Below are 27372 nucleotides of genomic sequence, written 5' to 3'. Positions count from 1 at the left end.
GGTATTAAATTCCTGCTCAGTGGAACGAGCTCAAAATTTTTAGTTTGCGAAATATGAGAGCTCATAAATAGCTCATAAATCAGGGCTATTTGTTTTTTAATTTTTGCAAGTGGGGGGGGGGCAGCTCAACACGGGTATTTCTAAGTGTAATAGCACGATTCTCTTATCTGTTCTGTTATCTGTATCGATACCTGTTCAGTGCAGTAGTGTATTATTTTAAGAATTCGTTAGTGTTGATCCATAGGGAAGTAGTGTTTATTTTATAATTAATTTATTATATTTTTGTGCAGTAGAATTAAGTTGTTGGACTATTTGAAAAAAATAGATTATTGTTAATTTTGTGAGTTTTACTTATAGGTAAGTGTATTTACGTAAAAATATTTCGAATTCTAATGCGAGTATCTAAAGTTTTAGGAGTATTTTTTATTCTAAAAATATTATCAATAGTTTAAAAAAATGGGAAAAGTACATTTAAAGTTCTATTTAAAAAAAGGGTTGAAACAAAGTTATTATGTAAATACTCGTTTATGCTGGATCATTCTTTTGTATTCGAGATGATTAAGCATTGTATAAATAAGAAGGATTTTGAAATTAGCGGTTAGTTGTGAATTTGAATACGTCGGTGTACGTGATATGTATCGAACGCGATATTTTTGAGCTTATAGTAATTATGTAAATAAATTAATAGATTTAGTGTAATACATAAATTAGATATCGTAGTTTGTAAAATAAAAAAAAAATATAAATTCAGTGTCTTTCATTTGTTTAAAAGTAAGTTATTAAAAAATAAATAAAGTCAACTAAAATTAAACTTAGTGCCTAAAAACATAAATAATAAAATAGTAAAGTCAACCGCGTAAAGTCAGTTTTGTAACAGTACCTTAATAACTATAATAGTTCAGTTTTTCTGGTATTATAGCCGTCACAGTCAATGAATGCCAACAGAAAATTGGTACATACATTTTAACATGTTCAGATTGTAAACAGGCCTTTAAAAGTTGTTAAACCATTTTCTATAAAAATCTAATTAAAGTTAATTGTTTATAAAATCTGAAAATTGAACTAACCTGGGGTGGAGACTGCTTAATTGGTTCTATAACAGCATTCACAATCTTCTTATCTCCGCCTGATTCCTTATTTCCTGGCATGATTTTCAATTTAATGTTCTTATTTTTCTTTACAAGATCTGGATATTTTTTTAAAATCTCTGCAACTATTTTAGTATGGTCTATATCGCTTGATGTGGCTGTTTCTACCGATATTTTGTTGTTGAATTTAATTTTTTTTGTTGGTGGAGAAGGCTGTTCAATTTTTCTTTTCAAACCACTGTCATTGTTTGTATCATCAGCTGAAAATTCAATTTGGTATCAATCTTTGTAGCAACCAAATTTGGTCAAATTGATTGCCACAAAGCGAGAGATCCAATACAGAAAAATTTACATTTTAACATTATTTCTTAAGGGGCATTTATCATATGTCAATTTCGAAAAAAAAAACTGTTTATTTTGGAATTTGTTGTGTGAGTTTTATCGTTTTATGGTATACAGGGTGTTTCATTAATAATTGTCCATATAATAACTGGAGATTTAAGAGATTTAAGATTTTGGAGCACAAAATACGAAGATTTAACCTAAAACATTTAGATAAAATGGGGTACCTTACTGAGTTACAGGGTGTTTTATCTAAAAATTTAAAAACTATTTTTGCCCAGCATTTTAAAACTATTCGATGTATCCTTTTCATAATTGGCAGGAAGTATAGGTACTGTACAAACTACTAAATTATGTTAAACAAACGTTTCTGGCTATTACCAGAGGCGTACGACGGGGGAAAGTGAATGGTTGACAATTTCCAAATTGTGCGCCAATGGCGGTATTGCTATTTTAGTTAAATTTTTGGATTCTCCAATACTTTCTATGAAAATAATATACTCTTCATTCGTAATGATAAAATCATTAGTTTTCGAGATATTTGAAGTTAAAAATGAAACGACACGGTTATTTTGATTAATGTATTTGTGTGTATGTGTCGCTTCATTTTTAATTTCAAATATCTCGAAAACTATTTATTTTATCGTTACCAATGAAGCGTATAATTTACATAAAAAGTATTGGAAAATCATAAAATTACACTAAAATAACAATTTCGTCAGTGGCGTAGAATTTTGGAAAGGTCAGCCAGCCACTATCCCCTGTCGTACGCCTCTGGTAGTAGCTAGAAACGTTTATTTATCTTAATTTAGTAGGGTGTACAGTACCTACACTTTCGACCAAGTATGATAAGGATACGCCAAATAGTTTTAAAGTACTGGGTACAAATAATTTTTAAATTTTGATCATATGAATCATATCATAAATTAATCAAAATAACTGTGCCGTTTCATATTTCTTCTTCTTCAGGTGCCATCTCCGCTACGGAGGTTGGCAATCATCATAGCTATTTTAATTTTTGAGGCAGTAGCTCTAAATAGTTGTTTTGAGCTGCATCCAAACCATTCTCTCTTCATATTTAACTTCAAATATCTCGAAAACTAATGACTTTATCGTTACCAATGAAGAGTATATTATTTACGTAGAAAGTATTTGAGAATCTAAAAATGGCACTAAAATAGTAATTCCTCCAGTGGCGTAGAATTTAAGAAGGGTCAACCATTCACTATCCCCTGTCGTACGCCTCTGGTAGTAGCTAGAAACGTTTGTTTATCATAATTTAGTAGGGTGTATAGTAGTCGCACTTTCTGTCAAGTATGAAAAGGATACGTCGTATAATTTTAAAATGCTGAGCAAAAATAGTTTTTAAATTTTTAGATAAAAACCCTGTAACTCAGTAAGGAACCACATTTTATTTAAATGTTTTAGGTTAAATCTTCGTATTTTGTGCTAAGGTTTCTCCAGTTACTATATGGACAATTATTAATGAAACACCCTGTATTCTATAATGTTACATACATGTTAAAGTATGAAAGTGGATGTTGAGGTCTTTAAAACACGCGCCATTTTTCGAGTGGTCGGTCACATCGGGTTGCTTTGGCGTGGCTCAGTAATGTTTTGGGCATGGATTTATTTTGAGGCACACACGATTCTCGACTTGATTGAGAGTGGCACATTAACAGCACACTGATACAAACCGGAGATCCTACAACATCATGTGATGCCATATGATGAGTTTTTTGGTAATGGTTTTCTGGTAATGCAAGATAATGCGAGATCATACACGGCAAGGATTGTAACACAGTATATTGAAGATGTTAGTATTATAAAAATGGACTGGCCTGCTTGAAATCCAGACCTTCCCCAAAAAGCACATCCAAAACTTGATCAGTTCTATACCAAATCGAATAATGAATGGTATTCAGAAACGTGGTGGTAACACGCATTATTGACACGAGTGACACTTGCCTCTTCTTGGCCCTATAATTAAATTATTGCTATAGCTGTAACTGTACCTGCTGGTACATCGAAATTTTCAATACATTTATTATTTTCTTAATTTTTCCTTGTTTTCCATTTGTTACTCATGATAATGTCGGGTTACGTTCTACAAAAGTGACTCAATACACAATAGATTTTATTTGATATAAATAAGAAAAAAATCAAAAATTTCATAAATTTTGTGGGTGGCCCGTTTTCTCTGACACGCAATGTATAATGTATACAACTGCATCCTCTAAATGTTACATAATCAAAAGTTAATAAAATACTTACGATCTTCAAACATGGCACTCCTAATTTTTTGCTCCTTTGCAAACTCCTCGATGTCTCTAAAGTTGACATCTTCATTTGTAGCACTTTTTGACGAACCACTTTTCTTTGGTAATTCAACATTGTTTCTAAGATCGTCAAACGTGGGTTTTATCTGTAAATGTATGTTAAAGTCGTGTAATTATTTGTAGCATTACGCATGTAGAAAGAAATCAAACAGGAAAAGCACTAATAAAAGGAAAAAATAGGGAATTCAGAGATTGAAGATGTAGAACATTTCAAATAGCTAGGAATGACTATAAGCAAAACCAGTGAAAGAATGTCAAGAAGTAAAAGAAAAAATATTGGCAGCGAATAAAGCTTATTTTGCAAATAAAACATTACTTTAAAGCAAAATACTGAATATGAAAACCAAGATGAGAATTTATAACACAATAATAAAACCAATATAGAAACAATACATAGAAGAAACAATGACGATGGCTAAAAAATACATATGAAGAAAACTTAGTGGAGAGAAACATCATGAGAACCATACTGGGACCAATCAGAACAGAGCAAAATGAATATAGAAGCCGAACTAATGCAGAAATTAGGAAAAAAACTGAAAGTTGATATTGTGACCAAAATAAAGCAGTGTAAAGTGAGTAGATGGTCAAGTCATATCTGGGGGACAGGAGATGAAGTAGCGACATATGCTATGATAGAAAGGAATCCAGGAGGAAGAAAGAAAAGAGGAAGACCAAGATCAAAGTGGCTGCAAGAAGTTGAAGAAGACTTAAAAACACGCAGGAATCAGAGAATCGCAGAGAAAACTAGAGACAGGAAAAAATGGAGAGGAATCATTAAGAAGATGACATAAGCAAAGGTGACTGATCATCTCAAGAAATAGGATCTAGAAAGCTTTTGTGACTTTTCTCCACATCAGGGTGTACAGTCATTATATATGTATTATAATAAACAAATAAATGATTAGTTAGGTACTTACTTTCTCTTCATCCTCCTTGGTAAGCAATGGTTTACTAGTGTAGGATATATCTTCAAAGCTAGTATCCAAAAAATTTATAGGGGGAAGATCATCTTCAGGCCACTCAAATCGTGTAGGTTTGGGAGTATTGTCAAATGTATCTGCAACTTTCCAACATGTAGATTTCTGTGGTGTTTCACTAAACATATGTGAAGTAGACTGTGAAGAACCAACTGGAGATGATGCTGCAGCTGCTGGTGCAGTTTTTCTTTTCCATACGGGAACTTTCCTACCAGGCAAAGTATTAGGAAGCTCTTGCTTTACAGCTGGTGGTGGAGGTTGCCTTTTTGGTGGGACAGGATCATGTTTGGGCTTCAGAGCTTTTTCTGATCTTTGAGCAGCCAAAAGCTTTGTTAAAATGGTGATGTTCATCATCTCAGCAGCCTTGAAGAGTCGTTCATAAAGAGATACATGGAATTCCAGCATACCTATAAATGGAGTTCCTTTTGTGATTAGCTAATATTTAACCCTTTCTGTCCCAACGCCGCATATATATGTTTTTTAAAAAGTGGGTCTGTAGTCCCAGTCGCTGTATATATACGTACAAGGTGTTATGGTCTCAATTTACCAAAGCCGAAAATATGCATTGCTTATAAAATTTTATACTGATTACTGTCCCAATGCCGTAGAAATCTGTCCGAAAATGTTAAATTATTGTTCCCAAAGCCGCAAAATGTTGGCACCTAAGACAGGGCATGCGAACCCATTGCCGTATATATTTGTTCACATATTTTAGATATTATGCTATATTGTAGCACTGGTGGCAACGCTGTTACATGCATAGGTCGAAGGTTACATTACATTATTTTTTTTAAGTTAGTTACATTTTTTTAAGGGCACTCGAAGTCCCATTTAACGACAATGTTAACATTATGTCACATAGCTCTGTAACCAAAGCACTTGAGACCTAATTTTTGTTTTATTTTTAAACTAGATGTATTGTTTAGTCCCGCTTAGATTTTTGTAAAGTTAGAGTAAAGGTAACATTTATTTTTAAATTTTTGAAAATACTTTTACAAAAAAGCTCAAAAATGTTTAGGTTTTATTTTTTATTTTACTTGTTTTTGTACATTTTTCAATAAAACTACGCGGGCTTGATATTATCTATCCTCAACTACTGTAAATTTGGACCCTCTATCATCTAAGGATCCAGAGATATTTGACATCAAAAGTTAAAAAACCTAGTATTCGGGAAATTGCAAAAATATGAAACACTCTAATAGACTATAAAGAAAGCTACCGGTACCAGTGGCGTAACAAAGAAAGGTTTTGGGGGTTATAACCCCTCATTGGGATGTACTTTGAGCTTAATCCATACCCCACAAAGACCCTCCAGTAGTTTTAACTACCCCCCCCCCCCCAACCCTTGGATCATCCTGGTTACGTCATTGACCGGTACACGGTAAGTTGAGTGCGGATGTTCGAAAAACAAATAATTTTGTAGCCATATTTTTGGATATTTTCTACTATAATGTGTTATATATCGTTGGAAAGAGAAGATTTCAGAGAATAATTTTCAGTGATAACCCAAAAAAACTTAAAAATTCAATTTTCGGACTTTGGCTGTCTATAAGTTGGTTTTGCTCTTTCATGAGTACTTTTGAAAAGAAAACGTTGAAGTTTGTTAAAATAAACTCATTAAAACATTTTTTGGTCATTTATTTGTTTATTTATATGCAACGTATATATAAGGCAATGGGACTCTAAGCATGAAAAAACCTTTGGGATTGTGGGACTAACATGCAAATTAAGGCCCGGGATAGAATGGGTTAAAAAGAAATTCAAATGACACAATATGTCGTCAAGGGATAAATATACGAACTCAAACCAGAGTTAAAATTAAAAAAAATATCTTCTTAAGCTCCATTGTTACCATGAATGAAACCTTATTAGTACATTTATTATAAAAAATTTCCTATTTATAAACCTTATTAGTACATTTCAGTTTTTTGGGATTAAGAAAGAGTAATATATAAACCTTATTAGTACATTTCAGTTTTTTGGGATTAAGAAAGAGTAATCACAATTGATTTTCAGGATAAGGATATTCTTCTTCTTTGGGTGCCATCTTCTTAGCGAGGGTTGGCGATGACTTCTGCAAAGCTGTCTCTATTTTGGGCTTTTCTTATTAGACTTTGAAAGTCTAATCCTGTCCATTCTTTGATGTTGCGCAGCCAGGTCATTTTTTGTCGTCTACCCGCGCCGCGTCTTCCTTCCATTTTCCCTTCTATAATAAGTTGAAGGGAGTTATACCTGTCGTGTCTAAATATGTGTCCAAGATCAGATGTTTGCGTTTCTTGACAATTTCTGTGAGTTCACGAAATTGTCAAGAAATACCCATATCTCAAAGCTCTCTAAACGTCGTAACGAGCTGACTGTTAAGGTCCAAGCTGCCACGCCGTAAAATAATACACTATATACATAGCACTTTATCATGCGGTATCGTAGGGACAGATCCAGATTGCGGGCAGTGAGTAACTGTCGCATCTTTAAGGTGTTTCTTGCCTGTTCTATTCTACATTTTATCTATTGTTCTTGGTCTAAGGTTTCATGTATCCAACATCCTATGTACTTAAACTTTTTCACTTGTTCAACGAGATTGTTGTTGACTAGGATGTTTATAACTGGTGTGTGCTTTTTTGAAATTACCATTATTTTAGTTTTTTTACATTCACCTTAAGGCCATATAGTTCTCCTTCTCGTACTACTTTGGTTAACAGAATTTGTAGTTGTTCTTCACTGCCAGCAATCAGTACTGTATCATCAGCATACCTGATGTTGTTCACGATTTTTCTATTGACTTTTATTCCTTCTTGTGCTTCATCTAGAGCTCATGCAAAAATTTCTTTTGAGTACAAGTTGAATAATAATGGTGATTATATACAACCTTGTCCAACTACTCTTTGGATGCTTATGGTTTCTGTATCACCCATTTCAGTTCTAACAGAGGCGTTTTGATTCCAGTAGAGTTCATGTATTGTATTAATGTCATTTGGAACCAGGTTCTTTTTTTGCAAGCATCCTATTAGCTGATCATGTTTGACTTTGTCAAAAGCCTTTTTATAGTCTATAAAGCACAAGTAGACATCTTTTTGTTGATACCGACACTTTTGCATGAGAACAATGAAACACTAAGGATATAAATATAAATATTATATGTTAAATGTTATAACCAGATACACATACTATACTATAATGTACCATACACAAGTATAAATTTTGAGAAGATAAGCGTTTTTATTTCAGTAGAGTTCACGTATTGTATTAATGTCGTTTGGATCCAGATTCTTTTTTTGCAAGCATCCTATTAGGCGATCATGTTTTACTTTGTCAAAAGCCTTTTCATCGTCTATAAAGCACAAGTAGACATCTTTTTGTTGATCCCGACACTTTTGCATGAGAACAGTGAAACTGAACAATGAAACACTAAGGATATAAGTATAAATATTACATAGCTAAATGTTATAACCAGATACATACTATACTATAATGTACCTTACACAAGTATAAATTTGAGAAGATAACAGAATTAGAGTAGCTTAAAGTATCAGTTACAAATTGAGGAGGCGAAGATAAATAGATAAACAGTTGTTGAAAGCAAAGCATTTTGATTATTGAATTAAACTCACTGCTGAAGGTAAAAGAAGCGTCTAGAGTAGTCAGAATTCGAACTTAGGAAACAATGGTGACACCAACAGTATTGTATGCTTGTGAAACTTGGTAAATTAATCAGAAAGAAGAAAAAAAAGGTTAGAGATTTCAGAGAGGGAAATCTTAACCCGGGAGCAGTTGCGCTCACTTCTGTCACGTAAGCAGTCACGTGTATAGAAAAAATCTAACAATACGAATTTAAAACAAATTTCTATTTTATAATGTTTTTATTTACTTGTTATGTTAAAAATATCTATTTCTAACAATTTAAAAGCTAATTGGTTCTCACCAAAGCCATAAATTCAACAACAAAAAAATAATTTTTTTTATTAAAAAAAATTTCCACGCTTTACTACAATCGTCCTCGAGGCACTTACGAGTGGAAAGTTATGTTACAAAATTTTTCATCAAGGTATCACGGAAAAGGATAAAATGTAAGATTATTTCTAACGGCGCGACTGCTCCCAGGTTAAGAACAGTTTTTGGTGAGATAAAGGTGGCCAACAGGGAATGGCGCAGAAGAATAAACCAGGAGCTAATCGAGATTTATAATAGACACAAAAGAACAGAAAATCAGGACACAGAGGGTTATGTTTTACATAACAGGAAATGTTCTACAAATGCCAAAAGAAATGTTCTAAGAGTTCTGCAAGCAAGAGAAAAGTAGAGGGACAGCATGAGGGAAGTGGTTTGATATCATCCTGACTGACATAGTAGACATAGGAACAAGAGAGTGAAAATAATAACTGAAGGACCATAATTAGTGGAGAAAAGTAATCAAGACTATGGAAGCCAAGGGCCTCTAAGGCCTGTATTGCTGTTATTTATGATTTGTAATAATTAAATTTTTATGGTTCAAATACTTTTAGTCTAAAAAATTTTCTTGTATATTTACAATCATTAGTTACATTTATAATTTTTATACAAAAAGTTATGGAAACCTCACATAGGTACATTGTAAGATATTTACCTGTGTATAAGAAATTAACTATTGGAACTATAACATCTGACTGAAGTCCTGCTGGCATCATAATAGTATTTTCCTCTGATGCAGGGAATGTGTCTTCCAAGTATTGAAAATATTCAGTACAAGCATTCATAACTAGTCTATGTACTTTTAGTTGGACATTGCCATCAAATTGTAGTGTTAAATCACAATAATCTGTTTTAGCAAAAAACACTTGAAGACGCTGGAGGAAAAACGTCCCCCAATTGTCCACCCTCACTTGTTTATTTCCTTGCTCAACCATCTTTACTAAGTTCCAGTTTCACCTAAAATGATATTCAGGAAAGGATCAAGTTATGTTAATAACATCATTTTTATGTCCAAAATATGTGAACTTGCTAAAAATGCCATACTAGATTTCAAACAGAGGGAAACTTTTCCAAGAAATGACGAACTTGAACAGCCCACCGAAATTAGTAAGACTGATCAAGATGACATTAGAAAAAACATAAAGTAAAGTATCCATAAACAGCCACAAATTAGAAGTATTTAAAACAAAGAAAGATGTAAGACAGAGAGACGCTCTGTAGTATACTGCCCTACTAAGAAAGAACCCTGTATCTCCACTATAGCAAGTTTTAAGAAAAACGTGATTAAAGATTTTTGTTTAATCCATTGTGCTTTTGGTACAATAATAACATAAAATCATTTAGGGTAGAGTTTGTAGTTTGTAGCATCATAGTTAACTTTTTTCAAAAAGAAAAATTGCAATATGGATATTAGCTATGCAACATACAGGTTAAGAATGCAAAGAAGTATGTCAAGTTTACTTAGCTAAAACCACATATTATCCAATTTTTTTAAGCTTTGTTTTAACTATGTAATTATTATAAAATTTATATAACTGCCTCGAGAGGTATTTAAATATTTTAATATTATTTATAATGAACATTATTTGTTGAATAAAACATAAGTATTTACGAAAAACCTTTATTTAAAAATACAAAATGAAAATTATTGTTAATCGGAAGTTGGTAATTCTTCCCAAAATTTACGGCGGTTTGCCGGTATAATGTGACCTAAGTTTTTTAATATTCATTCTTTTCTACTCTTTGCAATCCCAGGTTTCGTCACAGGTGTGGGGTCCTTTATTCCAGATTTTAACACCCTGTTTTGCAAAAAGTCAATCTTCATCAACTTCTTGCTAACATCAATCTCAACATGTAAAGTTGCTCTCTCTCTCTCTTCACATTGTGATAGGAAACACGTGTCTGTTTTTTTTTAATTTTGGCTGTGATGATAAGTCTTTCCAGATAAAAAAAATCGGAAACTCTCATTTCTTTCACCACCACACAATTTAAATTACACGTTTAAACGGCCTCGACAAAATCATGATAATCATAAACTTTTTTCTTTTTCTTTAACGATAGTTACACTTGGTGGTGGAAACTATCGGCGGATATAAATGTATGGCCCGATTTATATATTGCCCAATTTTTGTTTTGTGAGGAACAGTTATCTACCCAGAATATGAAAAGCTCTGCATCTCAATAGTGCAACAGGAATGAATAGAAAGTACTAATAATCTCTTCATTGCTTCATTTCATAATGCTGCAAAAGGCTTATTTTTTCCCAATGTTTCCAGTGGTACAAAACTTTCATTATATACCACCTTTCTTTGGGCAAATGAAACCTTTTGAACATATAAATGTGAGGAAGCATTATTACTTTTTTGAGATTTGCTAAAACTCTTACCATACTTAGTTCAGGAACTGCTTCACAATATTGTCTATATAACTCTCTAGACTGGTTTGCTCTTTTAAGAGGAAACCGTAGCGATCAACAGGTAGCGAAAACGCGTTCCAAGATTGCGGCTGTAATTTTGAATATTTTTTCGAGATATTTGGTACACGTATTCGTAATATAATAAAGAATGGCGGTACAGAGCCCAATTTAAAAAATATATGAATATGTGGAAATTACTCTGTAATTAAATACAATATTAAAAAAACAAGCTTGTAGCGTCATTAAGAAGAACAAAAAAATACACTTTCTTCAAATAAACTTTTTTATCCGATGCCTAGATTTTGTGTCATTTTGGAACTACTAACGAAATAAAAAAATTTAGTAGTTCCAAAATGACACAAAATCTAGGCATCAGATAAAAAAGTTTATTTGAAGAAAGTGTATTTTTTTGTTCTTCTTAATGGCGGTACAGGCTCGTTTTTTAATATTGTATTTAATTACAGAGTAATTTCCCCATGTTAATATATTTTGCAAATTGGGCTCTGTACCACCATTCTTTATTATATTACGAATATGTGGGCCAAATATCTCGAAAAAAGATTCAAAATTACAGCCGCAATCTTGGAAAGCGTTTTTGCTACCTGTTGATCGCTACTGTATCACCTTAATGCGTATTTCCAATTTCTGGCATACTTCACAATTTTTGTCTAAAGTTGTATCAATTTTATGTGAATTGTCATGTAATTGAAATCCTTCACAAAGCTCACATTCCTCGTGCCCGAATTTTGGAAAGAGATGTGTTTACTTTTAATTTCCTTTCTATAAACTTCGTATGAACATTTCATATCACGATGAGTTTCTAGAAAGTTTATGTACATTGCATCAATGCTTACAACGTACAGCGTGCTGTACAACGGCGATAAGTGAAATACTGGGTTAAATAACTCTGTGTTCTTCTGTAGCTTTTTCAGAAATTTTAAACTTAGATGCATGCTTACCACATTTATCAGGAAGAGAGACGATTTCTGGTGTTTTAAATTACCATACCAATTTAAAACCACACGTCTCAGTTAGTCGAAACAAAATACCTAATAAAATGTCAATTTACACGGTAATATGCTTGGTTAAAACCTTGTACTTATGGCACTATTAGTGGGGTTGCTCTGTTCCTTAGAAAAAACCTCGCATATTGTTTTATCCTACGTTAAAACCTCGTATCTGCTGAGCATATACCAGGTTTTTACTACGAAGCATTAAATGCCAGGTTTATACTAAGGATAATAGTCATTTTTGACGTTTACGGGGAAACTATTTTCTTTTATAAAATATTTAGAAATGTAAAATACGGGGTTTTCTCTATGTGAATATGTTATATAAATCATAATTATTCATATGGTGCAAATATCTTAATTTTTAAAATTTTGGAGATATGGGGTTCTTTCTTTGTAGGGCAGTATAATATGATAACACTCTGTATAAAATATGTTTTAAGTTTTAAATAACTTTATAAAAATATAGTATGGTATTAACCCGATCCAAAGACACTGATATTTGACCCTGAATTTGGAACGTGATTTTATTAATATTATGTCGGGAATAAAAGATGACCAAATGCAGTGTACGGGATTTCAGTATTTTGTTGTTAGATACTTAAGGTGTCGAAATGCATTGGTATAGGTCTGTGATATTATTGTAAACAAGTTGTGGTTGAATAGGTTGAATCGCTGATTGTTTCAATGTAAATATTATAATGTTATTTGAACATTAACTGAGTTTTAATTAATATGAACTAAAAAGGCACAGCAACATAGTTACTTAACTCACCTCTGTTGACTACCCTCTTTAATAGTGTTGGAAAATGTACTAACAAATGGTAAAATTTATAGAGAGGGAACAGTGTTGAACAAAAAATCTACAAATTTGAGAACAAAGAAAAATTAATTTATCTAGGAGTGAACAAAAAAAAATAAAGTCAAAGAAAGCAGAGAAATCAACTACAGAATTATTAAAGGTAGCCGAAGCACGGGAGCAATGATGAAAATGTTAAAATTGAAGATACATATACTATCAAGAAAAGCAAAAGGCTCTACAGAACTCTCATAAGAGCAGCTGTGATTTACTGGTGCGAACTATGGATGCTAAATAAAGCAGAAATACTAAAGCTAGAATAATGGGAACAAAAAATTTTACGCAGAATATATAGACATATGGGTTAGAAGAACCAATAAAGAGTTAATGGAGCTTTATGATAGCCTATCAATAATAGCTCAAATTAAAGCTCAAAGAATAAGATGACTGAGAACGACCAAACAAATGCTGAGATGAGACCCAATGGGAAAAAGACAAAAGGGGAGGCCTAGAAAAAAATAGATAGATGCTGTAGAAGATCTAAAATAACTTACGGGACTGAGAAACTAAAACACTGAATAGGAAAGTCTGGAGGAATTGTCAACCAAGCACTGTATATTGCCCTTAAATTGTAGCCTTAAATCACAATAATCGGTTTTAGCAAAAAATACTTGAAGATGCTGAAGGAAAAACGTCCCCCAATTGTTCACCCTCACTTGTTTATTTCCTTGTTCAACCATGATTACTAGGTTTCAGTTTTACATAAAATCATCTCATTTAGGAAAGATTTAAATTATGTTAATAACAACATTTTTATGTTCAAAATATGTGAACTTGCTAAAAATGCCATACGATTTTCGGCGTCCCTAGCTATAGGTGATCAAGCTGAAAACAATTGCAGTTCACTGTTTATGTGGTTAAACAATTGTTTACCGAAATATTGATAAACAACAAACTTAGTAACAATTTGAGGTTTCAAAATAACTGACCTTTTTCTATTATGAAAATATTAGCTCCATCTTATCACAAGCTTCCAAACATTACAACTTCCATGTTAAGATAATCCAAAGAAACTATTGTTGATAACTGAGTCCAGGTGGCGCTTTAAACCCCGCCAAATTCAATTTTTTTAATATCTGCACTAGTTTTTAAAGATATTTGCTACAAATATGTAAATATCGTAACAATACCACACAGTCTTTCTGTCTTTCATCAATTTTTGTAACCTTTTTTGCAAAATTATATTATTAGGTAAAAAAATCAATGTACGCCGCCATTAAATTCTTTCTAAATCCGAGTCAGCCATGCTGATAACCGAAGTTGGACGATGTAGAAGCACCCCTCCTAAGTTTTAGCACAATCAATGTATGGTAGAGTTCAGAACCCCGAGATGGCGCTAATTTTATTTTTATAAAAATTTAATTAATTGATTTTTTTACAATGATATGATCATATTTTTAATTTTTTTTTTAATCTAGAAACGTAACAAAATCGATCATTTGATTCGGGTTGGTGGATATTCCAGCATTTTTCATTTATCGATACTAGAACTAGCTATAATAGGAAACAGAGATAATCCCAAGAAGAGTTTAAGGCTCAAAGCAGACGGGCCACTCTGCAGTGCTACTCTCTACTCTGTGGATCCACAGAGTGGCTGAAACAGGCGATTTTCTAACGCCGGCGACTACGCTGCGAAGTGGATCGTTTGGAAGGGTGCGGCATTTAATGTAATGGGTGATAAAAAAAGTACAGTTCGTCTAATTTATTTACCGTTGCACGTCATTATCTACGTTAGAGATCTAAGTTGACATTGTTGCCCAATTACAAAAAATTCTTGAATTCATTTTAAATCATACATCACACAATTTTTGCAGAAGTGGATTATACAGCAAAACAAATTATTATTCAATGTAAATAAATAAAAACTTTAGAAATAGAAAACAGGAATTAAGTTATAATCTTACAAAGTACGTAATAAAAACAGTAAATATAATGAAACAAATACTTATAGTAAAGAATATAAACAAATGTGAAGTGTCATCCCCGCAACTGTCAAATAAATGTTACCAATTTATGCCAAGTTATCACCTTCGTTCGATTATAGTTACAGTGTATTCCGAACAAATGTGCTTCATAAAAGCGCTTTATAATCCATTTATACAAATTAAATGAAACATATTATTGTGTATTTCTTTAAGTTAACATTAATAGACATCTTTAAATATTATTTCTACGCGTATATAATAAAATATGTCTAGTGGCTGTAATGCCAGTGTACTCGGCAAAGTGATTCTAAAAAAGAACACACCTGTGTTGGTATCATGTGCCGTCACGGGCTATGACGCGGATGACGTGCAACGGTAAGTAAATTAGATGGAGTATAAGTGTGTTCAAATAATTAAAAACTTGCCGGCTAATATTTTTTTTAAAAAAAGTGTGTTCGTCAAAATTAGTGTTTGTAATGTCCATAGTTTTAAATATTTTATAAAATTTCAACGCTTTTCAAAAAATACCAATAAACTACATAAATGGAATTAAGAAAAACCAGACAAAAACAGCTATAGCACAGAAAGAAGCCCATAAAAAATCAACCAGTACATCTGGTATCCTACAGGCGTAACATAGTTTGATACAACCTGACACTGAGTTAAAGAGGCCCTTAAAGGAGATGCCATTGAATATATCTAAACATGTTTTGCAACCCCCTTTTAACTGATATTATCTTATCGTTTCGTTTTCAACAACAAACAATAAAACCTTTCTTGGCCTAGGATGGGACCCCACTATTTAACATAAATAAACAAACAAGATTGTGAGTACATATTTGTTTTGTTCAGTTCAAATGCATCCAATGTATAATAAAATGCAAATATAAATAGAGAAAACATTACTTACAGCTTACGGGATTTATTATTCTTTTCGATAAGGCTACCTTCTTTAAAATCAGAAACAAATAATTCAAAGATGACGTCCCACGCTTTTCCTTTTAATGCCCTATAAATCTGCCCTCGGTTTCTTGTATCCCATATATAGCGAGTCTATTTTGCACTTCGATTAAAAACCATTCCGAATCGAAGTTCATTTTAGGTGCTCACCCTATAAACTCTCGTCAATATTAAATTTGTGGCAGCTACAAAAGTGGTCCGTCTGAATGGCGTTTGCCACTAGTGGACGCCACTAGCAGTGAAGCTCGGTGACTGTGGCCGGATACACTCGCTCGTCTGGGGTTCGACGGCCACTCTACATAAGAACCCACGGTAAATCATCGGAAGCTGCTTTGTGGATCCACAGAGTAGCGCTGCAGAGTGGCCCGTCTGGTTTGGGCCTTAATTAGTGGAGGAGAGCTTTCCTATCTTAAAAGCAAAAGAGCTAGAGCCACCCAAAGAATAAAAAATAATACAAATACAGCTCCGGGCCCTGATACATATAATATATAAAATACATGAAGAAATCCTCAAACTGATTGAAGCTGACTTGATCGAACCTATACAAAACCTGTTTAACAAACACCATTTACTGGTTGGATAGTTTGCTTTCTACTTTTCTCTATATTCATACCACTACCAAAGAAATGATTTCCCAAAAAATACCAAAAATAGTAAAAATGTAGAAATGGAAGACCCCAGAAACATCTTCTTCTTGTGGTGCTTTCTCCTTTAGTGGAAGTTAGCGACTACATTGGCAAATCTGTCTCTGTCCAAAGTGGCTCTACACAAAGATGTTGAATCAAGGCCAGTCCAGTCTCAGATATTTCTAAGCCGTGAAATCTGGCGCCTACCGGGACCCCGTTTTCCTTCAATCCTACCCTGGATGTGGATATGATCAGTTGCGCAGGGCGGTACTTTTCGTTTCTCATTATGTGTCCCAGGTAGCTAACTTTTCTGACTTACATGATTTTTAGTAGTTCCCTATCTGTACCTATTCTCCTCAGAACATTTTCGTTGGTGGTGTGGATTGTCCAAGGTATTTTCAAGATTCTTCTATAAAGCCAGAGTTTAAAGACTTCTAACTTGATCATCAGTGTTATGTTGAGTGTCCAGGCCTCCGTTCCATACAAAACCATAAGCATCATAAATTTGATGAGCCATTTGTTGAAGATATTTCTACACATTATATACGATATCACATTCTCGAAGAGCAGCTGGACGAATTTCAGTTTGGATTTACAAATTGACTTGGAACTAGGGAAGGACTTCTTCTTTTGCCCTTTAATTCGTCCAATTTTGAACATAGCCTTCCCCCAGTTTCCTCCATTCGCTTCTGTTTAGTGCTTTCTGTTTCCAGTGCGTTCCTCCTATCTTTTTAATGTCGTCTCCCCATCTCATCTGGGGTCGTCCTCTTGCTCTCTTTCCTGTCCATGGTCTCCATTGTTGTATCGTGCTATTCCACCTGTTGTCCGTTTGTCTAGCGTTATGACCTGCGAAGCTCCATTTTAGCCTGGCTATATGTTGGCCTGCGTCTTTGACTTTTGTTCTGTTTCTGACCCAGTTGTTTTGCTTTTTGTCTGTCAATTTTACTCCTAACATTGCTCTCTCCATGGCTCTTTGTGTCTTCATTATTTAATCCATGTTTGCCTTGGTCAAGGTCCATGTTTGGCATGCGTATGTGAGAATTGGGAGTATGCACTGGTCAAACACTCTTGTTTTTAAGTATTGTTGTATTTTTTTTATTCTTTAGTACCCATTTTAACTTTCCAAATCCTGCCCAGGCCAATCTGACCCTTCTTTTTACCTCCGCTGTTTGGTTTTCCTTATTTATTTTTATCATCTGTCCCAAATATATATAATCATTAACCGCTTCTATTGTGGTGTCGTTTAGTATTACGTTTCTATTGTCTTGTGTGTTTGTCATTGTTTTTGTTTTGGCAAAATTCATTTTTAGACCTATTTGTTCGGATTCATTTGCTAGTTCGGTTAGCATGGTTTGTAGTTCTTCAAAACTTGATGCTATGACTACTACATCGTCTGCATATCTTAGGTGGTTTAGTTTCTTTCCATTTATGTTTATTCCCATGTTTGTCCATTCCATTGTTTTGAAAACATCTTCCAGTGCTAATGTAAATAGTTTAGGAGAAATAACATCTCCCTGTCGCACTCCTCTGTTAATTGGTATGGGTTTTGTGGTTTCTTCCAACTGTACTGTCATTGTTGCTTTCTTATATATATTATTTATTAGCATTCTGTATCTGGAATCTATTCTACAGTTGTTTATAGCTTTTTCTATTGCCCACATTTCCACGCTGTCAAATGTTTTTTCGTAGTCAACGAACGCTAAGTGCAGATCTATATGGTATTCGTTAGCTTTTTCTATTAGTGTCCTAATTGTTAGAAGATGGTCAGTGGTGCTATATCCCTTTCGGAATCCTGCCTGCTCTACTGGTTGATATGAGTCCAATTTGTGTGTTAGCCTGGTGTTGATAATCCTCATGAATAGTTTATACGTTTGCGACAGCAGTGAGATGGGTTTTTATGATTATAATTTTTATAATTTTTTATGTCCTTTCTGTCGCCTTTCTTAAATAGCAGGATTGTAAGACTTTCGTTCCATTCGTCGGGTATTTCTCCTTTATGTAGAAACTGATTAAACAGATTTCTTAATGTTTGTAAGATTTCTTCTTTCCCTTCTTTCAACATTTCAGCAAGGATTCCATCTGGTCCTGGTGCTTTGTTGTTCTTTAATTGTGATAGTGCTGCTTCTATTTCATAATTTTCTATTTTTGGTAATGTTTCTGAGTTTACATTCGTGATTGTTTTCTTGATATATTCCTGAGTGTTGAAGTTTGCGTCTTTCTTTGAGGTGTATAGTTCTTTATAAAACCTTTCTACTTCTTCTGATATCTTATCTTTTCTCCTCTCTTCCCGTCCTGTTTCATCCTTTATTGAAATGAGTAGTGGTTTCCCTAAATTTGGTCGTAAGCATTTTAGGCCCTTATTTCTCTCAATTACTTTCTCGATTTAATTTTCAGTGTGTTTTCTTAGATCCTCTCTGGTTTTTCTCCTAATAAGTTTGTTCAGTTCTACGTATTCTACTGCGTTTCTTTTGTTTTCGCTTATTAATTTTCGTCTACTTTCCATTAATTTAACTGTCCCGCTACTTAATCTATTTTCTTTTGTTGTTAGTTTTTTGGCAGTTTTCATTCCCGCTTCCAAGAGTTTTTCTTTCATTCCTTCATTAATCTTATTAATTTCTGACTCTTCCTTTGCTACTTGTTTATAGTTTTCCCTTAAAGTTTGTCTATATTCTTCTGCGTTTTGTCTTATTCTGCTATGGTCAATAGCCGTTGGTTTTCTTCTAGGTTTCTGCGTCTCTAGTTTGCTTATTTCTATTTTGGCTCGTAGTATGAGGTGGTCGCTGCCAGTTGAGAATTTATTAAGTGCAGTTACGTCTTCGAAGATTTGTTTATTTTGGCAGAGGAAGTAGTCTATTTCATTTCTATTCGGTATCTAAGTGTTAGTTCAAAGAGTTAGGGACGTAAATAATGGTATATTTGTCTGCTTTCTAGATTACGAAAAAGCTTTTGACAAAATACACCACAGTAAACTTACCGATATTAAGACGGACTTCTCGGTAAACGGCACATTTATGAATAATTTTCGATACACAGACGATACTTTTCTTCTGGCTGAAACAGTCCAAAACTTCATATATCTAGGGTGGAACTAAAATTAGGATTGGCATATCATTCTAGAGAAAGTCGTGTTAGAAATTACGAAAAAGCCAGAAATATATAGAATGAAAGTTGTTCTTTAAAATCTGGGCATTATAATGGTTATAATTCGAATACATTAATCAACCAATCACGTCCATTGCTGGACATATAGGCCTCCCTCAGTTCTTTCCAGTGTTCTCTACGAACTGTGGTGCTTATAGCCGCAATTTACCACTACTCTTTTTATGTCGTCGGTCTATTTAGTCGGTGGTAGTCCTCGGTTTCTTTTATAGTTTCTGGGCCTCCATTCCATGATTCGTCTTGTCCACCGCCCATCTTGTGTTCTAGGTGCTCTGCCCACTCTGCCCAGTTCTACTCAAGCGTCGTGATTCTTTCGGTGACCTCCTGATTTTTGCCTGATTTTGTAGGTTTGTTATGTGGACTCGAAGATTAACTTCCAGTATTGCATTTCAATATCTCGTTGTGTAACTCTTAAGTTTATATATTTGTGGATTTTTGCGTCAGTGTGAAAGTCTCTGTTCCATAAGTTTGTACGGTCAGAACACACATTGGTCACAAACCTTTCGCTTGAGACTTTGAGACACATGGGAATTAAACTTTTTAGAATGTGGCTTAGTTTGCCAAATGTTGCCCATGTCAGGCCTATTATTCGCCTCTGTATTTCACGTGTTTGATTGTCTCTGCTTATTTTGACCTTGTACCCCAGATATTTGTAGGGATTAAGTAAGGTTCTGAAACTGTTTTCTTGTGGCATGTGCGGCATGTGTAAGTTAAATAGGTATTGTGTTTATGTGAGATTAGCCACATAATTGATTGTAAATGTCGGGTTAGACCAGCGATACTCAACCTTTTTCCTTCCTGGGCCACATAGTAGGTATTACCACAGCTTGCGGGCCGCAATCAAGATGAAGTAGTATACAGGGTGTTTAATTGCGAAACGGAAATACTTGAATGGTGAATAGGTGAATGAGGCGGTTCTAGAAAGACTAAATTTATTGCTCCACCGACTGTAACCGAGTTACAGGGTGTTTTATCGATTTTGCTCATTTCTTTCTGGACCCATAACTTTAGAACCACCTTGTATATTTTTTTGAAATTGGGTACACATATGTCACATTTAGAACTAAACCACCCAACTACTAATTACAAGAAAAATCTAGGTCCTTGAAACAACATCCTGTATATTGAAATTTTCAAAACCCGTTTGCACATTTGAAAAGAGCTTTAATGGAGCTTCCATTTTTGCGCAGACAATTTAATGACTTTAATTTTGAAATTCAGTCGAAATTTTTAAGAACTCGAACTTTCAAAACAAAAATTTCGATATAATTTCAAAATTAATGTCATTAATTTGTCTGCGCAAAAAATTGAAGCGAGCAATTAAACCTAGTTTTTGTGCTCTTTTCAAATGTGCAGACGAATTTTGAAAATTTTAATATACTTAATAATTTTATATGGTGTTGTTTCAAGGTCACAATTATTTTAATTTTTTTTTGTTAATCCGGACCTGATTACTAAATGGGTCGTTGCAATGTAGTACATAAGTATTGATTATTTTTAAAATGAGTATTTGTTCATTAACTTTAATAATTTATTATTATTAAAAGTTAATAAAACCTTGCTTTTTAATCAGAGTTCTTAAAAATTTCAATATAATTTAAAATTAAAGTCATTAAATTGTCTGCCTCACTCCCAGACACATCGGCACACTATCAAATAATTTGAAAAAACACGTGAAATTTGACAAATAGTTTGATCACAGGGCCCTTTAGTTAGCCTTTGGGCCGCATAAAAAACGCTATAGGGCCGCATGCGGCCCGCGGGCCGCAGGTTGAGTATCGCTGGGTTAGACGAAAAGGTCTAACTGCATGGCAAGCTGTCCGAAATTATATTATTCTAACCTTTAGAGGGGACAAATAGTATAGTGTAAATTTAAAATCGCGACTAAATTCCGCCGTTGCATTAGCCGCCAAAACCACGACGGAGCTTTTTTTCAATATCTCCACTATTCTTAACTTTTCCTATAGTTTTAAATTCTCTCAAAACTGATGCGATTTCCTGCAATTTCTTTTTACAATTTTTTTTGCGCGGTCAATATTTTCCGAGTTAAGAGGGAAAATAACGGAAGGGGGAAGTATAATAATCATTGAATTGCATCTCGTTCGTTATTAATTAACTACATAAACAAAAATGGAGACGATTATATTTTATACAACTTTGATCTTCTCAGTGGCGGCTCGTGGCCTTGGAGACAGGGTTGGCAAGGTTTTTTGTCTCCTCATATAGGTATACCATCAAACTAAAAGGCTTAAATCATCATAGGAGATTTTGTTGTTTTTTGCTTTTTTTTTTTATTTGATGTACTTGACATTCTCTCTTGTTTCATGATGTTTCGACAATACGTGTTGATTCTTTTGAGATAAGGTAAATCCCGTTTATTTGAGGCAGAAATTGGTGGTAATAAGAAAATTGGTGAACAGTTTGTTGTAATGAATTGCAGTACTTACTACATAGAATTATACATACATATGTTGTAACTTATCCCACTTTCTGAAAATATTTGGATCGGCATAATTTTTAAGTACCTAACTTGTAATAATAAATATCTGGGAAATTCTTTGGCGAAGGTAACTTTTAAATGTTGAATCGTCAAAGAGGTCAAAAATTTGCAAATCTTCAAAATTCGAAAAACGAGTAAGTATCTATTTGCATATAATAGTAGGTATCCAAAATTTCAAGATATACTTACTCGTTTTTCGAGATATGTATCATGTCGTGATGTCGTTGTCTTTTTTGGGATGGTTCAGAAATATCAAGCGAATCCAAAACGTCACTGCGTATATATTGGAAACTACTATCATTACGAAAATCTCAGATTTTGCACCAGCTTTCGTATTCTATTTTTGGAATAAATAATGTCAGTTGACTGATTTTGAACAACAAGGAATATCTTGGGCAAACTCTGTCTTAAAAATATTTAAAAGAATATTAAAAGAGTAATTATTATTTAATAAAGTTCTCAAACCGATTACTTCACGGATCGAGGTATCGCCACTTTCAAAATCATCGCCTTCGATAATAAAATCAAAAACCCCAAAAGCTGTTCACGAAAATCTGCTACAGATCCTAAAACTACCAGAGATAATCTGCTTAGATAAAACTAACCGAGATTTAAAATTTCATCGCGTCTGACAAACTGTTCGCTTTTTTTTCGAAACAAATTTGTTCTAAAGCAGTAATCCGTTTAGGTGAGCTAAACTGGCAAGTAAAAACGATATTCTTTATTTTTTTACACGTATCATGTAAAACTAAATTCATTATATGCGCATAATAGTGAGTAAATAAAGCTTGTGATGCAATAGTTTTAACTTTTGTCTGGAGACCATTTAATTCACCACTCATCACAGCAACGCCGTCATAAGATTGCCCCAGTTTGCCCTATCAATTTATTTTTGATATAAAAAAATTTAAATCTGTTCTTTAAAATACCAATAATATATTCTGCCTTATTGCTTTTACTCACATCTCTAAAAGCTAAAAACCTCTCATAAATATTACCACGTAACGCGTATCGAACAACAATAATTGATAATTATTTTGAACGACATGATAATCAGAAGTTTCATCTACTTCCAGTGAAAAGCAAATGGTTTTCTAAATCTCATATTCAACAACGTTATTCAAAATGTAACTATTTGATTATATGTATTGGTTCATTCTGTATTACGAATACACTTCGAATCAGAAAGTAAATAGGTACATATTTCTAAAACAATTTTATTAATTCTCTATAATTACTTTGATTTTTAACAAATGCTTCGATCCATCATGTCCACTAAATGATAATTCCTGACAACTTAAAAAAATTACAATATCAATTAAACGACGCGACCTAAAAGGGCGTGATTATTTTTGACAATTTCTGCGGATGCATGCTTCCAAATGAAACACCAACCGGCAGACCGAAATATGCCGTACCTGCCGCTTAACCTGCCATGCCGTATCTGCTATTGCCCACGGAGAGAATGTAATGTTCGCTTGCTCATCGACTTGTTATTTCGTTGAGTTTTACGTGTAAATCGTCAAGCTACGGAGTTGGGGACGGCTAGCCGAAAAGTCAGATGAATGACTCGGATCATTCATTTTTTGAGAAGTCTGTTATGCGCAGAGATCACTTAACGCTGGGATTGATAAAATCCTTTTAAAAACGAATAAAATTTAGTCTTTATTATCTGATAGATTTTTTTTTATTTCACAGATACAAATATTAAAAAAATCTATATCTATAAATGTGTGGGTCGGCACTGCCGACCCTGACCGGCCGCCACTGGATCTTCTTCATTTTTGGCTAAACTCTTAAACGACTTTTGGGTCGTATGCGGTAAAGGCGCGAGCGTAAGATCTTGCAGGAAATGGTTATTTAGTTTTAAGAAGGCCATTTTAAACTTCTTCTCCTCTAAAAGAGAATTATATTGTATACGATTTTGATATCTTCGATTTTTTGTCCTACAATCAACATTTAAGTATAAGGACCTATGCCTATTATGACAAACCTAACGAGACACAATCGATTAACGAACCCTAGACGCTGACGTCATCAGCAGCAAGCCATAAACAAAAGCGAACGTAAGACCTTAAATATTTTCAGCAAAAAAAATAAAAGAGATCAAAATTGGAGACTACAGGGGAAAAACGCTGTAAGTCAATTTTTTAAATTTTTGGAAAACGCGATTTTTAGATTCAAAACTTCATAATTCATAAATAAACATGCTAAAACACTGTTGCATTGAGTATTTGATAACTCATATATACAGACTATGATATTATAACACTGAAATTGTCATGTACAGCACGGGCGTAGCCAGGGGGGGTTTTGGGGGTTCAAACCCCCCCCCCCCGAAAAGTTGAAAATATTAACATCTTGAACCCCCTCCGAAACTAAAACCTGGCTACGCATTGTGATGTACAGTAGGTAACAAGAGGAATTAAAAAAAACAACCAAAGGTCTGGAGGAAAAAGGCAAAAACGCTGTAATTGGCAAAATATAATTTTAATTCAACGAAAGAAAAAAATAAACAGAACTAGACTTGTTTAACATAACTAAACCTAAAAACATTAATATTATCTGTTAAGTGAATCAATAACATTGTAAAATTCTTAAGATAAAAAATAAGTCATGTTTTTTTAGCTGATCAAAATACATTCTTCCTTTTTCTGAATGTTGTTCTGAAGCTATTTCCTTGTGGCATTTTTATAATCAACTATTTTTAATGGGAAATTTCCTTTTTCTGAACAAAATTTTTTTAAAACTTGGAGATCTTTGTATTTTGGAATTGGAATGGGCAGTGACTCAGTATAGGATCGAGAAGGAAAAACGAATTCTTTTCCAGTATACGGTGGTTCCCTACCAGTGACTTTTTTTTTAATGACAGCAGAAACCATTGTTCCATTGTAGGTGTCTCTGAAATAAATTAGTCTGGGATGTTGCTTTGAAATGCTTAATTTTCTTATTGGTGTAGTTTTAAAAGGTGCTTTTGTAGCATACATAGGTGCAAGAAAAGTGTCCCAGCTACGCACCAAGTAGTTATCAACCACTTCTACTTTATAAGGCGCAGGTTTTTGACGAGCCAATCGTAACACTGCTTCCCAATCTTCTGGGGTTTCTGCTGTACTTTTTTGGTTAACGATACCAAAATCTTTATCCGTCTCCATGTAGGAGTGACCTCTTATAGGAAAGGTCACTAAAATAGAGTCAAATCTATCAGAGCTACATCACGTATTCGCCCAAAACTTTTTCGTTTTCTTGTTTTGACTGTAAAGCCTCTTCAATTTCACTGTCCTCGCTGTCAATATTAATAAACAATAGTTCAAACTTACTAAACGTTAAAAAACAAACTGTGATTATGATAATAATGATACTAAAATAAACAACTTGTATGAATGCTGAACACTGACTGTGATTTTCCGTTGTAAATTGTCCCTACGGACAGGCACATTGAGCACCTAAATCTGACTTATAGCATTGTTGCCTAGTTTAACCTTGACTTGCAGCGCTCTTCCATTGTACAGCATTATTTTATTCATTTGTAACGTTTGACTTATTGCACTTTTATTTTGTTTGATATTTGTGGATTGTACTACGTGTATCCAAGTATCGAAAAATGTATTCATCAAAAAATCGAGGAAAATTGACTTACAGCGTTTTTCCCCTGTAGTCTTCAATTGTATAAAATATACATAAATCTCTCCGTTTTTGTTTATGTACAATTATATTGTAAAATTAATAACAAACGAGATTTAATTCAATCATTATGCTTCCCCGATCTTCCACTATTTTCCTTCTTAGCTAGAAAACTATCGAACGCACGAAAAAAAATTGTAAAAAATAAATTATAGGAAATAGCATTTGCAACATTTTAGTTCCTACCATTTTTGTCGAAAAGTTGAAAATGGCAGAGATATTGAGCAATAACGGTTCTCCTTTCAAATCAAGATGGCGGCTAACTCAACGGCGGAATTCAGTCGCGATTTCAAATTTACACTACCACTCAGCCCTCATAAAGGTTAAAATAATAAAATTTCGGGAAGATCATGGAGGGTCAAATGCTATCCCGACTGTACTAGGACTACTAGGTAAACAATTTGACGTTCCCGAAATCGAAACGGATAATTTTTTAGGTAAAAATGTTATTGACATTACAATCAACTACGGCTAATCCGATATAAACACAATATTTAACAATATTATTCTTCTTATAATTTGTAAAACTGATTCAATACCACTAAAAGCATTACAGTCCAGGGCGGATCTGTTTTGAGATGGACGTTGAGAAGTGACTCTAATTTTTTGCAGAAATGGCTTTGAATTAACCCATATAATAATAATTGAGTTATCCTCCCACTCAAAAAGGTCCTGAACATTGTTTAAATAATCAAAAAGGCCAAAAAATGAAGGGAAAATTCGATTTTTTTCTTCGTTTTTTGATTATAACTTTAAAAGTTTTCACTTCCGAGAAAAGTAGCACAAAAATAAAAGTTGCGTAATTAAATTTCCTACAATATGAGATTGGCTAAACATTCTTAAAATTGTTACCCTTGTTGCAAAATAGCAATAATTGCCAAAAAAATAACATTAAAAAACAAGTATTCGTATTTTACATTTTTAAACCATTTCTGCTACACTAAAGACCTTCCAATTTCACCCAGAAAAACTTTATGATATGATAAAACAATACTGTAAATTTAGTTAAGATCGGCTCAATAGATTTTGCAAAATAAATTTTGAAATCCAGCTTTCGCAAAAATATTTTTCAAAATGTTGCAGTACTGAAAATAAAGCAGATAGCAGGTTAAATTTTTTAAAAATAGAAGAATACTGTACCTTTCATTTGCAATTTGCAAAATTAAAATCGGTTAAGTACCACGGCGTCAGGAATTTTTTTTAAATAAACATTAATTTTTGGTGCTACGCGCAGGACATCGCCGGTGTTCGATTCACTTTGATTTCCACCAAAATTTCTTCCAATCTTTATTTAATATATTATTTTTTACTCTATATTTTGTTGTATGTTCATATTTTAATTCCACAAAAATCAAACTAATTTGATTATTATTTGTGAAAAATTATTTACACAACTGCATAATGTTAAAAATAATACACTTTTAAACGAACATAAAAGTTAAACGAACAGTTAAAATATACGAACAAAGAAAGGTTTTGCTAAAAAAAGTGTTATTTCAAGGGACAGAGTTTGTGATTTTATTTTGCAATAAACAATGTACT

General features: G+C 33.5%; 1 protein-coding gene across 3 annotated transcripts in view; it reads right to left on the bottom strand.

Moving 5' to 3' along the window:
- LOC114334559 (centrosome-associated zinc finger protein CP190) overlaps positions 1-14026 on the bottom strand; it is an 88766-nt gene extending 74740 nt beyond the window's left edge. For 2 of the 3 annotated variants that reach the window (XM_050655530.1, XM_050655532.1), the window contains exons 1-5: positions 13909-14026; positions 9350-9651; positions 4690-5156; positions 3705-3855; positions 1068-1348 (exon numbers count right to left, since the gene is read on the bottom strand). In XM_050655530.1, coding sequence (XP_050511487.1) covers positions 1068-1348; positions 3705-3855; positions 4690-5156; positions 9350-9629 — 1179 coding nt within the window. In that variant the 5' untranslated portion in view covers positions 9630-9651; positions 13909-14026. Of the gene's footprint in view, positions 1-1067; positions 1349-3704; positions 3856-4689; positions 5157-9349; positions 9652-12895; positions 13124-13908 lie in introns of those variants that run through there. The other variant, XM_050655531.1, reaches the window with a different exon arrangement.
- Positions 14027-27372: the final 13346 nt, after the last annotated feature.

The sequence above is a fragment of the Diabrotica virgifera genome, chromosome 7, assembly GCF_917563875.1.
Source record: "Diabrotica virgifera virgifera chromosome 7, PGI_DIABVI_V3a".
Lineage (NCBI taxonomy): Eukaryota > Metazoa > Arthropoda > Insecta > Coleoptera > Chrysomelidae > Diabrotica > Diabrotica virgifera.
The sequence above is the reverse complement of the archived record's forward strand: the minus strand, read 5'-3'. Positions and strand labels throughout refer to the sequence as shown.